We start from the raw sequence: 10,963 nt of genomic DNA, 5'->3' as shown, positions 1-10,963 counted from the left end.
GGCCATGTTTTGCTGCGTCTTCTCCACCGTCTAAACCACGACTCGACGCATATGCACCTCTATATACAGACTTGTCACCACCTGCATCCATTTACCGGTGACAACGCGATGCCAAGCGCAAAGCACAGGGAAGACTCATGTGCCGCGCAAAAATATACAAAGTTATACAAAGAAAAAAATGCTTTTTTTTTTTCATCAGCCCGTGTCAAGTTAATTACAGGAGGGTCACGGTTGAGCGCGTTCATTTCCCTCGTGTTGCTGCTCAGTCGTGTTTTTCGCGTTTGGCCGGGTTTTGTTCCGACGGTGGGCTCTTTCCCGGTTCGGATTCGGAAGACGAGGTGGATGGCGGCAGCTGCTTTTGCTGCATCCTCCCCTTGTTCCACTTGCTGAATTTCTCGCCGAGGTAGCGCATGGTCCTGGCCCAGCCGCCCATTATGACGCCCTTGAGAGACTGCGTGGTGCTGGGCCAGTTGACGGTTCGCTTGATGACGAGGCGGACGATTTCGCGGAGTTGCCGGGGGTCGTCTGCGACGATGCGCTGCTCGAGCTCGCCCCCTAGCCGGCGCTTGATGGATGTGCCTTCGTCGTCGGCGGATGCTTGCATCATTTCGTTGAACTGCGCGCGGGAGATGGACAGCTTTTTCTGGTACTGAAAGTATAGCCGTGATCGGAATTTCTGGGGCAGCCGGCGCACCATGTTGGCTCGCTTGACGGGATCCATGTCCTGCTGGAGGAGGCTGTCTGCTTTGGGATCGAGAACCCAGTCTTGGTCGTCCAGACGACACGGCGTGGCAAAGTCCACGTTTGGGAGCGTCTTGACGAGGGGCGCGTACAGGCGGCGGAAGTGCACCACGTTGTTGTTGACAATGTTGGCCACCTTGCTCTTGTTTTCGGTGGGGAGGGCCATTCTTGGGTCGCCCATGTAGCTGAGGCCGGCAATGGTGCTGTAGAGATCGGTTTCGCTGAACTGCGGCGGCAGCAGGAGCAAAGCCGCGCGCACGGCAGCAATGAGGTTGTGCTGGTTGGCGAGCCGTACTTGCGGATGGTCGCGGAGGATCTTGACGGGCTTTTGAAGCCTGCCAGCCAGGTACAGGTTGTCCCAGGTGGTCAGGTCGTGGACCAGGTTGTCTATGCTAGTGACGCCATACTTTATGAGCATGCCGTTCACCTCGACAAAGGGGTTGAAATAGACGCCCGCGCCCCAGTTTTGAACCCGCGAGACCAGGCCGGACCCCAGCGAGGCGATTGCCGAGTAGTGCTGCCGGTACTGCCTGATGTTTATGGAATGCCAATGCTGCGTGTGACTGACACCAAAGATGAAGTCAATCATCTTTGGGCACCCATTCTGCGCCTTGACCAGGGCCTCGGGCGGTTTAGGATGTACAGCGCGGAACTCGGCTTCGGTAACGCTTCGGCTGATGTCGCCTTGGGGGAACACGCCAGACCCGTATGCGAAGCAATACACAATCGGAGCGTTAAACTGGCGCAGCATCAGTCGCAAAGCTTCCTTGAGCTCATAGTTGATAATCATGTGCTGATTGACTCCGAAGAGACGATGGGGGAGATCCTCAAAGGATTTGATGGCAAAGTCCACCGAATCCTCCCAATCGTCGCCATAGAGGTTGAATTTGCCTCCCGCTGACTCTTTCTTCCTGGGGGAGCTCGACGTCGGAGCGTGGGCTTGAGGTTCCGAGGAAGCCGAGCGGCTGGGAGACGCAGACGAGGTGGACGAGCATCTCTGCATCTGCCGCCGTGGCCTATGCAATCGACAAGAACTGATCAGGACACCTCGCGGCAATATTCGGACAGATCGCATAGCAGATGCGGCTGTTAGTCGGCGTGCAGCTGAAGCGGCCTAGGTTGATTCGGCTCTGTCAATAGGGCTTCTCGGAAGGTGGACAGGGCAGGTTCTCACCATCAGACCGAGTTCAACGGGGACCATGGTGAGATACAGCGTCGACAACAGCGGAACGAGTGAACGCTGCTGGGATGGTTGTGCTCGCCAATGGCAAGAAAAGTGAAGTGTTGACAAAGGGTCTGGTCCTGTTCAAGAGCAGCCAGAGCGTGGGATTCAAGGAAACGACGCTGGCGTCGACGCCATATGTGCCGCTTGTTGGTCGGCAACTTGCGATGGTCCAATGGAGGTCTAAGGTGGCTCCGATGCCGCGGGAAGAGGGGCAATGGCAGTTTTCGAGACCAGACAGGCGTTCATGTACCTGGATTGAAGATTTGCTGGATGGCGGTTGGGTCTGAGTCGCGGTGCTTGTGTGCTTACTCGAGTATGTTTTTTGCTTTGCATGCTCGGGGGTGTGGCAGTCAGTCTGGTTCTGGACTGGAGCGTCTGCAAGCTGTAGCCCAGAGCTGCCTCCCTTGTTGGGTGGCGCGTTTGAAAAGTGGGTACCTGTCAGAGTCAAATACCTGCTACTCCGTACTTTGAGCGGAACCGGAGTACTCCGTGGAAACTTGGCGGGCTCTGACGGATTGAATGGAAACTGGTGTGCAGAGTCCGGGGTTCGACTTGGTTTATTCCAGAAATCACGTATGCTGTATCATCCTGCTTGCAGCATTCAAGTACTGACGAATGGCCAGGCCAAGGGTGGTGGTGTGATGTCAGTTCGGGATCACTACCTGGAGCCTTGGTTGCATTCGGCACCTGGGGATTGGTCTGCAGGGACAACCAGCCCTTCGGCTCAAAAAAATTGCCATTTGGCATATTATCACGCCCTGACAAACCCCAGGGCTAGATTCTATCCAGTCATTGCATCTGTACTGGATTGAACCTCAATTGCTTCCGCAGTCCATGGCATTTGTCCAGCTTCAAGGCGCCTCATTCAACCCCTCGACAATCACGTGACCTCAGAAGCTGTCCCGACAACGGGAAACAAAACAAGGAAAGACCGACGTTCCTTTGCGGACGTGCCTGCCTGATCAACGACGACTCGAGCCCGTGGCAGAACCCAAATCATGCGTGGCAGGACGCCACAAGATGGCGACGCTCCGGCACCGCGTGGGCTGCAAAGCACAATGTCCAGTCGGCTGCGAGCTTCCGCCTCATCTGCTCTTCCCAGGGTCCAGAGCCGCTCACGGGTATGTGTCCTCAGACTTCTCCCCTCTCACCTTTGGCGGGCCAGCTTGGGTATCGATGCTGAAACCAAGTGTCTGAATCCAGCTCGCTTCGTTTAGAGCCACCCAACCGTCGTACAATCTCATCACAGGCGGAGACGCCAATTCTCGCCCTTCCTCCCGCCAGAGTCAGGCTGAGGAATCTGTCCGTCCAGGATCGCGGGAAAGCTCAAAGGAAAACATGGCACCCCCGGATGCGGACGAATATGAAAAGTACAGAAAAGAAATCGAGGCTCTCAAAGCCGAGATAGGAACCTTGCAGTATCGAATGCAAACCGCTGAGCAGGAAAAGGAAATCGCCTTGTCGCAACAGGCGCACAAAATGGAGCAGGCTCTAAGACGCGAGCAAGATGAACTACTCCAGAGGCAAGCGGCCGAGGCAGAACAAGCCAAAGCTGCCGGCCAATTCGAGTCTGTGCGGGCAGAATTGGAGGAGTTGAAGGACCGGTCGGAAACGGAAGCCAAGGCACTGGAGCGTAAAGCGCGCGAGGCGCAGGACGAGGCACGGCTCCTGCAAGAACAACTAGAAGACCTCTCCACTGCCAAGGACGACGCGGCCAGAATTGCGGATAAAAAGCTGAACGACATGCGGCTGCAGATCACGGCCCTAAATAACTCGATGCAGGAGTTGGAGCAGGAAAATCAAGAGCGCGAGGATAATATCCAGCAAGCTCACTCCACTCTGGCAGACAAGGAAATCTACATTGCAAGACTCGAAGCCGATGTGCTGCGTCTAAAGGCGCAAAGCGGCGACGCCGAGACGATGGAAATCATCCGAAGAGAATTGACTGAGCAGGTGCAACATATCTGGGCTTTGGAAGCGACGAATCGTGACCAGCTCAGCGAACTGAAGCACCTTCGGGCCGTGAGCAAGGCCGTGGAGATTGTGGAAGAGGAAAAACAATCGTTGCAGCGCAAGTTGATGGCGGCAGAAACTCTCGAGACAGAACTGGCGGAAGCTTGTATACAACGTCAACGATTGGAGGATGAGCGCCTTGCCTGGACGGCCTATCTGAAGTACTCGACATTCGACTCGCCGGAAGCCGTGGCCAGAGCATTGGTCGAAGAGCGCCTGGCGTCGGCTTCCCATGTAGAGCAGCTGGGCGCCTTGCGGGCCGAGATGGCTGCCCTACAGAACAAGATGCAGTCACTGGAAGATGAAAGGGCGCAGCTTAAAGAGCAAGTGGAAGCAGCAAAGACCTCGGCATCAAGCCTCTCGATGGACAAGATGCACATGTGCATTGACGGACAACGTGTGCTTGCCCTCAAGGAAGTTGAGTATCTAAGAGCACAAGTAAAGGCCTTTGAGGCTGAGGATCAGGCTATGCGGCCAGAACAGCGCGATCGGGCGCGAAACGAAGTCATACAGGAATTAGAGGAATTGCTTGATTGCTACAAGTCCGTGATGCAGAACATACAACGCAATTTATCCTCGGCAGAGGCGAAAAACGGAGCGGAACCGACAACACCGCAACAGCCGGGGAACAAGCGCTCGCGTAGTGAGCGTGACGATGATGCTCAGGAGCAGATGGGCCAGTTGATGCGCAAGAACAGAAAGCTTCAAGACGAGGTCAGCAGCCTGCAGACAAAGGCCGCAATGCTGGAAAGAGACTTGTCCGCAAACAGAGAACAGTTGTCGGCAGCCAAGGAGCACAGCTCGACCAGAGTGTTGTCCCTGAGATCAAATCCCACCTCAGACTACGAAGCCATCAAGCAGAGTACCCTGGAAGCCCTGAAGAAGGAGAATTCGGACCTCTTGGCTCAGCTGCGATCAAAGCACGCAAACTCGGCCGTGCCCGTCATCCCGACATCCGTCCTGGGGGCCATGGAGAGAGAGATTGCCGCTGCCAAGGCGGAAACGGCATCGGCCCAGAAATCGGCGAGACGCCTGAAGGAGGTGTGGGGATCCAAGTCGCAGGAATTCAAGGAAGCCATATTCTCGACTCTGGGGTGGACGGTTACCTTTATCCCCAACGGCAAGATGAGAGTGGAGAGCACCTTTTTCCCATCCCAGACCGACGAGCACGAGAATTCCATCGTTTTCGACGGTGAGCGAGGGACGATGAAGGTTGGCGGAGGGCCCAAAAGCCCATTCGCCAGACGCATCGGCGACCAGATTGGGTTCTGGGTACGAGAAAAGGGCTGCATTCCCGGATTTCTGGCTGCGCTGACTCTCGAGTTTTACGAAGAACATTCAAAGACGCAGAATTGATGGATCTGTAAAGCATTGCTTGTAGCATATGGACTGCTTTTTTTTTTTTTTTTTTTTTTTTTGTGGGACGGAAAAGACGGCGTTGCTTAGCGGCGGCGACTTATCACTAGGTATACCACTGGCTTGCTGGGACTTGCTTTGCTTCGATGTACATGGATTGCATGCCGAGTGGTTTGACGATCTCGAGCGATTTCGCATAAAAAAACTATGCACTGAGGTTTCAAGGGCCCGAAGAAAAAACAGCAACATGCAGTAATTGTCGCGGATTCGATAGATTCCTCCATACATTGGGATTCGGAAATCTCGCCACCTCGACGCCGCTTAGTCAGGATTTGTGCCTCGGCAAGTGACAGTCCTGCCTTGACCCTGCTCAGTCGAACCAGCCGAGGCGGCAGGACGACCCATCATCTCGCATGGGCAAGCCCGGCGCAAACAAATCCGTCCATCAGCATGAACCAAGTCACAACCTCTGCCGCGGCCATCTCTTGCCCATCCTTTTACTCACCTTACCGCCTCTGACCAATGGAGTCTGGAACCAGACAAGCCCCCCGAACACGGGACAAATACGCGCACAACCCGGCCATCGCACACCCCGTCTTCTTCACCGACGGGTTTCGCAAGTCGCGTAATATGCAGGAGTCCAGTGCGCCTGCGGCGAGTCCCGTTGCGCACGGCTATGTGTATCGGGATGGGCGAGGGGAAGGGACGGGCAGCCCGAAGCTGTGACGGGGCGAAGCGCGGGCTGGTTGTGAGTTTCGCTCAGAGGCTTTCAGCTTGTGGAATGCCGGAGGGCTGTACTCCGGGGGGGCGGGTGTACGCTGGGATCAATCGGGCTGATGAGGCATCTGGCGTTTGGGGCGGGTGAAGATGACGATGATTGCGAGGATGGGCAGCCCGGGAATGGACGAGGATGGCATGTGGTGGACGAGTGTTAATCCGCTGTTCAATGGCATGTGAACGAGTAAATGCTACGGATCGTGGATGCACAAATATACTGTTTCGACTGCTTGCAGTCAGTGTGATACCTGGAGACGGTCTGGAATTGTACAGGAGAAGTTATGTAATTAAAAGCGCGAGGCTGGCGCCGGCGCAAATCGAGTGTTGCGACTTTGCTCAACGTCTCATACCGTCGACGATCGTGAAGCATAGGTCCGGGGAATTAAGGAGAAAAGAAGCAAAGACAAAAAAAAAAAAGTATACAAGAAAGCATGGTTGCCGTCATGTTCGCCCAGGTATCCAATAAGTCTGCTGCGTCCTACCTTTCGCCCAAAATAAACCAGTCTTGCTCCCTAACCCGTCAATCCTATGTCGAAACAGCATTCTTAATAGCAATGACCATCACCATGATTATCAGGAAGATGACCAGTCCGAGGAGCCCCATGAGTTTGACGTTCTTCCACCACATTTGGCGCTTCAGGCCGCGGCTGCGTACCCTAAAGTCCTGCGCACTGCTCCCCAGCCTATCCGTCTTGTCGACCAAAAGATCGAGCCTCTCCCCCCGCTCCAGCAGACTCTCAATGTTCTTGGTCATGATGCCTCTGACGTCGTCAATCTCGCGCTTCGCGTTGCCAATGGCGTCGTCCCTGCCGCCGCTGGTGGTTCCGTAGTCAACCATCAGGCTCCTCAGCTCCGCGTTGAACGACCCGGCGCCGTAGTTTGGCATGTCTGAAAAGTCGCTGCTCTCGGGAAACTGCTCAAAGAAGCGCTTGCGTATCTCCAGCAGGAAGCCGAACGGGACGCGGCGGCCGAGCGACGCATCGGCAATCACCAGGAACGTGAGCCCGCCAGCCGCAGGGTGGTTGGGATGCTCCGACGGCGCCTCGGACACATAATGGATCTGGTTTTGGCCGTGGGTGTACGTCAACTTCTGCGGCGTGCTGTGCTCGATCTTGGGTAGAATGAGGGACGCGAGCGACGAGGTTTGCGAGGACGCCGAGGTGGTGCATTCTGCGAGGATTGTGGTTTTATGCGCAATGCAGGAGCTGCGTTGGGAGGGTTGTGCGGGTTAGAAGTCCGGTGGGTTGTCCCGTGGGCAAACGGTGAGAAAGGCTTTGGTGTTGGGCGGGTTGCGAGTATGTAGAAGCTTACTAGAATAGCGGCGTGGCCGGCGCTGAAGAGGACGCCATAGTCGATGGTGATGGGTTGACTGCGACGAGGGATGCGGTTCGGAGATGATGAGGGGAAAGCTGGGTGGAATCTTGTCGTATCGAGATGATTGGCGTATGGGCAGGTACCAGGTAGGTTTACGGCACGGAGTAGGAAGGCTGGAGAGGGAGAGAAGATGAAGACAAGGATGGGGAGGAGGTCGCAAGCCACACGACGTCAATCATCGCAGTCGAGCGTGAAGCAAGTTGTGGCGCAACACAAGCTGTGGCGTGATGCTAGTTGCAGCGCAAAACGGATGGAGAAACAATTTTCCAACTGGTCCGATAAAGGCAGCAAATGACTAAAAAAAAAAGTGAAAGCTAGGGGTAGCGATAGAATGTAGTGCAGTTTGTGATGAAAATCCCCGTGCTTTGTTTCTCGCCATCTCGAGCCGGAATCAGTCTCGATTTCCACGGCGCCTTGTTCTCAGTCCGAGAAATGCCCGCTGTCCCGCGTATGTAGGGGTCATGAAATTCCTGCCCCCGACCGTGGTCGCACGAGCGGCTCATGTTGCCATCAGGAGCCAGCATCGCCAATTCTCGGTCTCTGTCCCATATTGGAGGTCTGCCCCAAAGAAGAAGAAGAAATCCTCCTTGGCGAACAGGCCGCCTCCGGGGAAGCCTTTTGCCAAATCGTTGAATGCGCCAAAGTCTCTAGCAAGGGTCGCAGCTCGCTCCCGCGCAGATTCGGTGAGTTTCTCTCATTGTCACCAGGATCCCGTACCAACTCAGACTAGATGTCGTCATTATCTGATTGTGAGGAGGCATTGACTGGGCCTCTTTAAACAGATAAGCCTAGGCCACGACCCAGAGGCCAGGCTGAGGCTCGACGTGAGCAAAAAGCACATAGGTCGCCATGGCGTCTTTCGATCAACTGTTTTGCATCGGCTGCAAGTCGTGCTCAATATGCTGGCAGTGCACCAACATGCGGGAACCAGCTTCAAGAGGGATGAGCTGAGTCGACAAGGGGCACTGTTCATGGACGCAATCGATGACGCGTTTTCGCTAGCCGAGAAGAATGTCACTCGCCGCGACAGGAACCCCCTTTTCTGGAATTTTCGAGACGCCTTCCTCAACCGGGATATCAAGGGTCTCACAAAGGAGATTCAATACTCTTTCCAGTCTTTCATCTTTAGAGAGAAATTCTCCAAAGAGATTGAAGAGAGTCAAAACCGTCTTTTGGACTTTCGGTTTCCGCACGAATGGTTTCCAGCTACCCGGACGATGCAGAGAACGATTCATGTTCACGTGGGACCGACCAATTCCGGAAAGACATACAATGCTCTTAAAGCTCTCGAAAACTCCAAGAGCGGCGTCTACGCCGGCCCCCTTCGACTGTTGGCGACAGAAGTGTACAGTAGGCTCAAGGCCAAGGGCTTGCCCTGCGCCTTGATCACTGGCGAGGAGGTACGGATACCGGAGGATACCGACCGCTACTTCTCAAGCTGCACTGTGGAAATGGTGCCCCTGAACAAGCAGTTTGATGTGGCTGTCATTGATGAAATTCAGATGATTGCGGATGCCGAGCGTGGCAATGCCTGGACGTCGGCGCTTCTCGGAGTCCAGGCCAAAGAAGTGCATGTGTGTGGAGAGGATCGAACCGTTCCCATCCTGCAGGCGATTTGCGCGAGCATTGGCGACAAGTGCGTCGTTCATCGATATGAGCGACTTAGCCCTTTGAAGACTATGGACAAGGCCATTCAAGGAGATTACAGCAGGTTGAAAAAGGGCGATGCCATTGTGGGATTTAGCCGTCTCTCGCTTCACGTGATGAAGCGGAACATCGAATCGTATACTGGACGACGATGCGCCATCATCTATGGCTCCTTGCCACCCGAGGTTCGAGTTCAACAGGCGGCCTTGTTCAACAACCCCGACAATGACTACGACTTTATCGTTGCCAGCGACGCCATCGGCATGGGCCTCAATCTGGAGATAAGGCGGGTGATTTTGGAATCAGTGACCAAGTTCGACGGCAACCAGCACAGATCATTAAGCTTTCCCGAAATAAAGCAGATTGGAGGTCGGGCGGGAAGATACAGAACGGCGCAAAATACTGGCGTCGGCAGCAACGAGGAGGAGCCGGAGAAGGTTGGGTTGGTCACAACAATGGACCGCACGGATCTGAAAAGCATACGCCGAGCGTTCGAGGTCAAGGTGGACGATATCCAACACGCCAGCATTCAACCTCCCGCCGCCATCGTCGAGCGCTTCGCGTCATACTACCCGCCAGAGACGCCCCTGTCGTTCATCCTGATGCGAATCAAAGCAGCTGCAAGAGTCGGGCCCCGGTACCGGCTCAGCATCGGCAGCGACGCCCTGGAGATTGCCGACATCATCCAGGATATCCCGCTCACCATCTACGACCGGCTCACGTTCTGCTACCTGCCCGTGGCGCTCAGGGCAGAGGGGGCCGTGCACGTCCTCCGCGCGCTGGCCCGCGTCGTGGCGGACAACTCGACGGGCGATCTGCTCGACATCCAGGAAATCCCACTCGAAATCCTGGACGAGAAGTTGGAAAACTACAAGGGAACCGCGCAGGAGTACCTCGGCAGACTGGAAGCCCTGCACGTCGCCATCAACCAGTACGTGTGGCTGTCGTACCGATACTCGGGCATGTTCAGAAACCAGGCGCTAGCGTTCCACGTGCGGCAGCTCGTTGAAGAGAAGCTGATTTCGACGCTGGACCGCCTCGACTTTACCGACAAGCAGCTCGAGCATGTTCGACAGAACAAGAGGTTCCAGGCGCGCTCGCGCGACCTGAGGACGAAAGCGGTGGGCGAGGAGGTCACTGTCGATGCGGGGAGTGAGTGGCCCGAGCCGCACGGGCGGCCGGCCGACGAGCACAAAGAGGGGGCGGCCTTGTCACTGTGATTTTGTGCATGAAGAGCGGAGCGCTGTTTTTGGCGAGCATTAGTGCGGAGCGTGTGCCATTGATTGACCCTCGTGGCGCCGCCGCGGGGAGGGGGGGGGGTTTTGCGTGGTCGGGCGTTATGCCATAGTCGTGGGGCAGAGAGGACATTGCAGTTGGCCATGCGTGCGTGCATGCGCTGCGCGCGCGCAGTTGTACTATTACGGATACTGTGGGAAATCAAAGCCTCTCTTTTCCTATTTCTCCGCGCGGCGGGAAAGCAGCATCGGTGAGGGAATGTCTGATGGCATTCCATGCTGCATGAGCTACCTAGGGAGGTACCTAGATAGGTACCTAGCCGAGGGACGGACTGACGATCAACATCAAACGGGTGGAGCCAACGCCACGCCCCGGTAGGCCTTGTCCAGACAACGGTTTTGGATGCACGGCCGACTCGGCTTAAAGCGGAAGAGCCCCGCTATGTACTCCGTACTATGCACCTATTCTGTGGCGCACGGGGAATTTATATACCGAGTAAAATGGGGATCCAACGGTTCATCAAGGGTCATCCCAGGGTCCGCGCACGGTTCTATACAAACGAGTTGACCTAACCTTATGTAAAACACTACCTAC

At 55.5% G+C, this 10,963-nt stretch overlaps 4 protein-coding genes across 4 annotated transcripts; 2 read left to right on the top strand and 2 right to left on the bottom strand.

Annotated features, from left to right (window-relative positions):
* Positions 1-262: 262 nt before the first annotated feature.
* On the bottom strand, positions 263-1,942 carry UV8b_01500 (uncharacterized protein; the record flags this gene model as incomplete). Its single annotated transcript, XM_043138998.1, has 2 exons — positions 263-1,855; positions 1,916-1,942. 2 exons carry the CDS (start codon positions 1,940-1,942, stop codon positions 263-265), a joined length of 1,620 nt encoding a protein of 539 aa, XP_042994932.1.
* A 1,022-nt stretch (positions 1,943-2,964) lies between these two features.
* On the top strand, positions 2,965-5,335 carry UV8b_01499 (uncharacterized protein; the record flags this gene model as incomplete). The annotated part of the gene is made up of 2 exons (XM_043138997.1): positions 2,965-3,087; positions 3,170-5,335. The coding sequence occupies 2 exons, from the start codon at positions 2,965-2,967 to the stop codon at positions 5,333-5,335; spliced, it is 2,289 nt and encodes a 762-aa protein (XP_042994931.1).
* Positions 5,336-6,638: 1,303 nt separating this feature from the next.
* On the bottom strand, positions 6,639-7,461 carry UV8b_01498 (uncharacterized protein; the record flags this gene model as incomplete). The annotated part of the gene is made up of 2 exons (XM_043138996.1): positions 6,639-7,317; positions 7,424-7,461. 2 exons carry the CDS (start codon positions 7,459-7,461, stop codon positions 6,639-6,641), a joined length of 717 nt encoding a protein of 238 aa, XP_042994930.1.
* A 486-nt stretch (positions 7,462-7,947) lies between these two features.
* UV8b_01497 (uncharacterized protein) lies at positions 7,948-10,353 on the top strand (the record flags this gene model as incomplete). Its single annotated transcript, XM_043138995.1, has 2 exons — positions 7,948-8,169; positions 8,269-10,353. The coding sequence occupies 2 exons, from the start codon at positions 7,948-7,950 to the stop codon at positions 10,351-10,353; spliced, it is 2,307 nt and encodes a 768-aa protein (XP_042994929.1).
* Between the last annotated feature and the right edge of the window lie 610 nt (positions 10,354-10,963).

Source organism: Ustilaginoidea virens, chromosome 1 (assembly GCF_000687475.1).
Source record: "Ustilaginoidea virens chromosome 1, complete sequence".
NCBI classification, from domain to species: Eukaryota; Fungi; Ascomycota; class Sordariomycetes; order Hypocreales; family Clavicipitaceae; genus Ustilaginoidea; species Ustilaginoidea virens.
The sequence above is the reverse complement of the archived record's forward strand: the minus strand, read 5'-3'. Positions and strand labels throughout refer to the sequence as shown.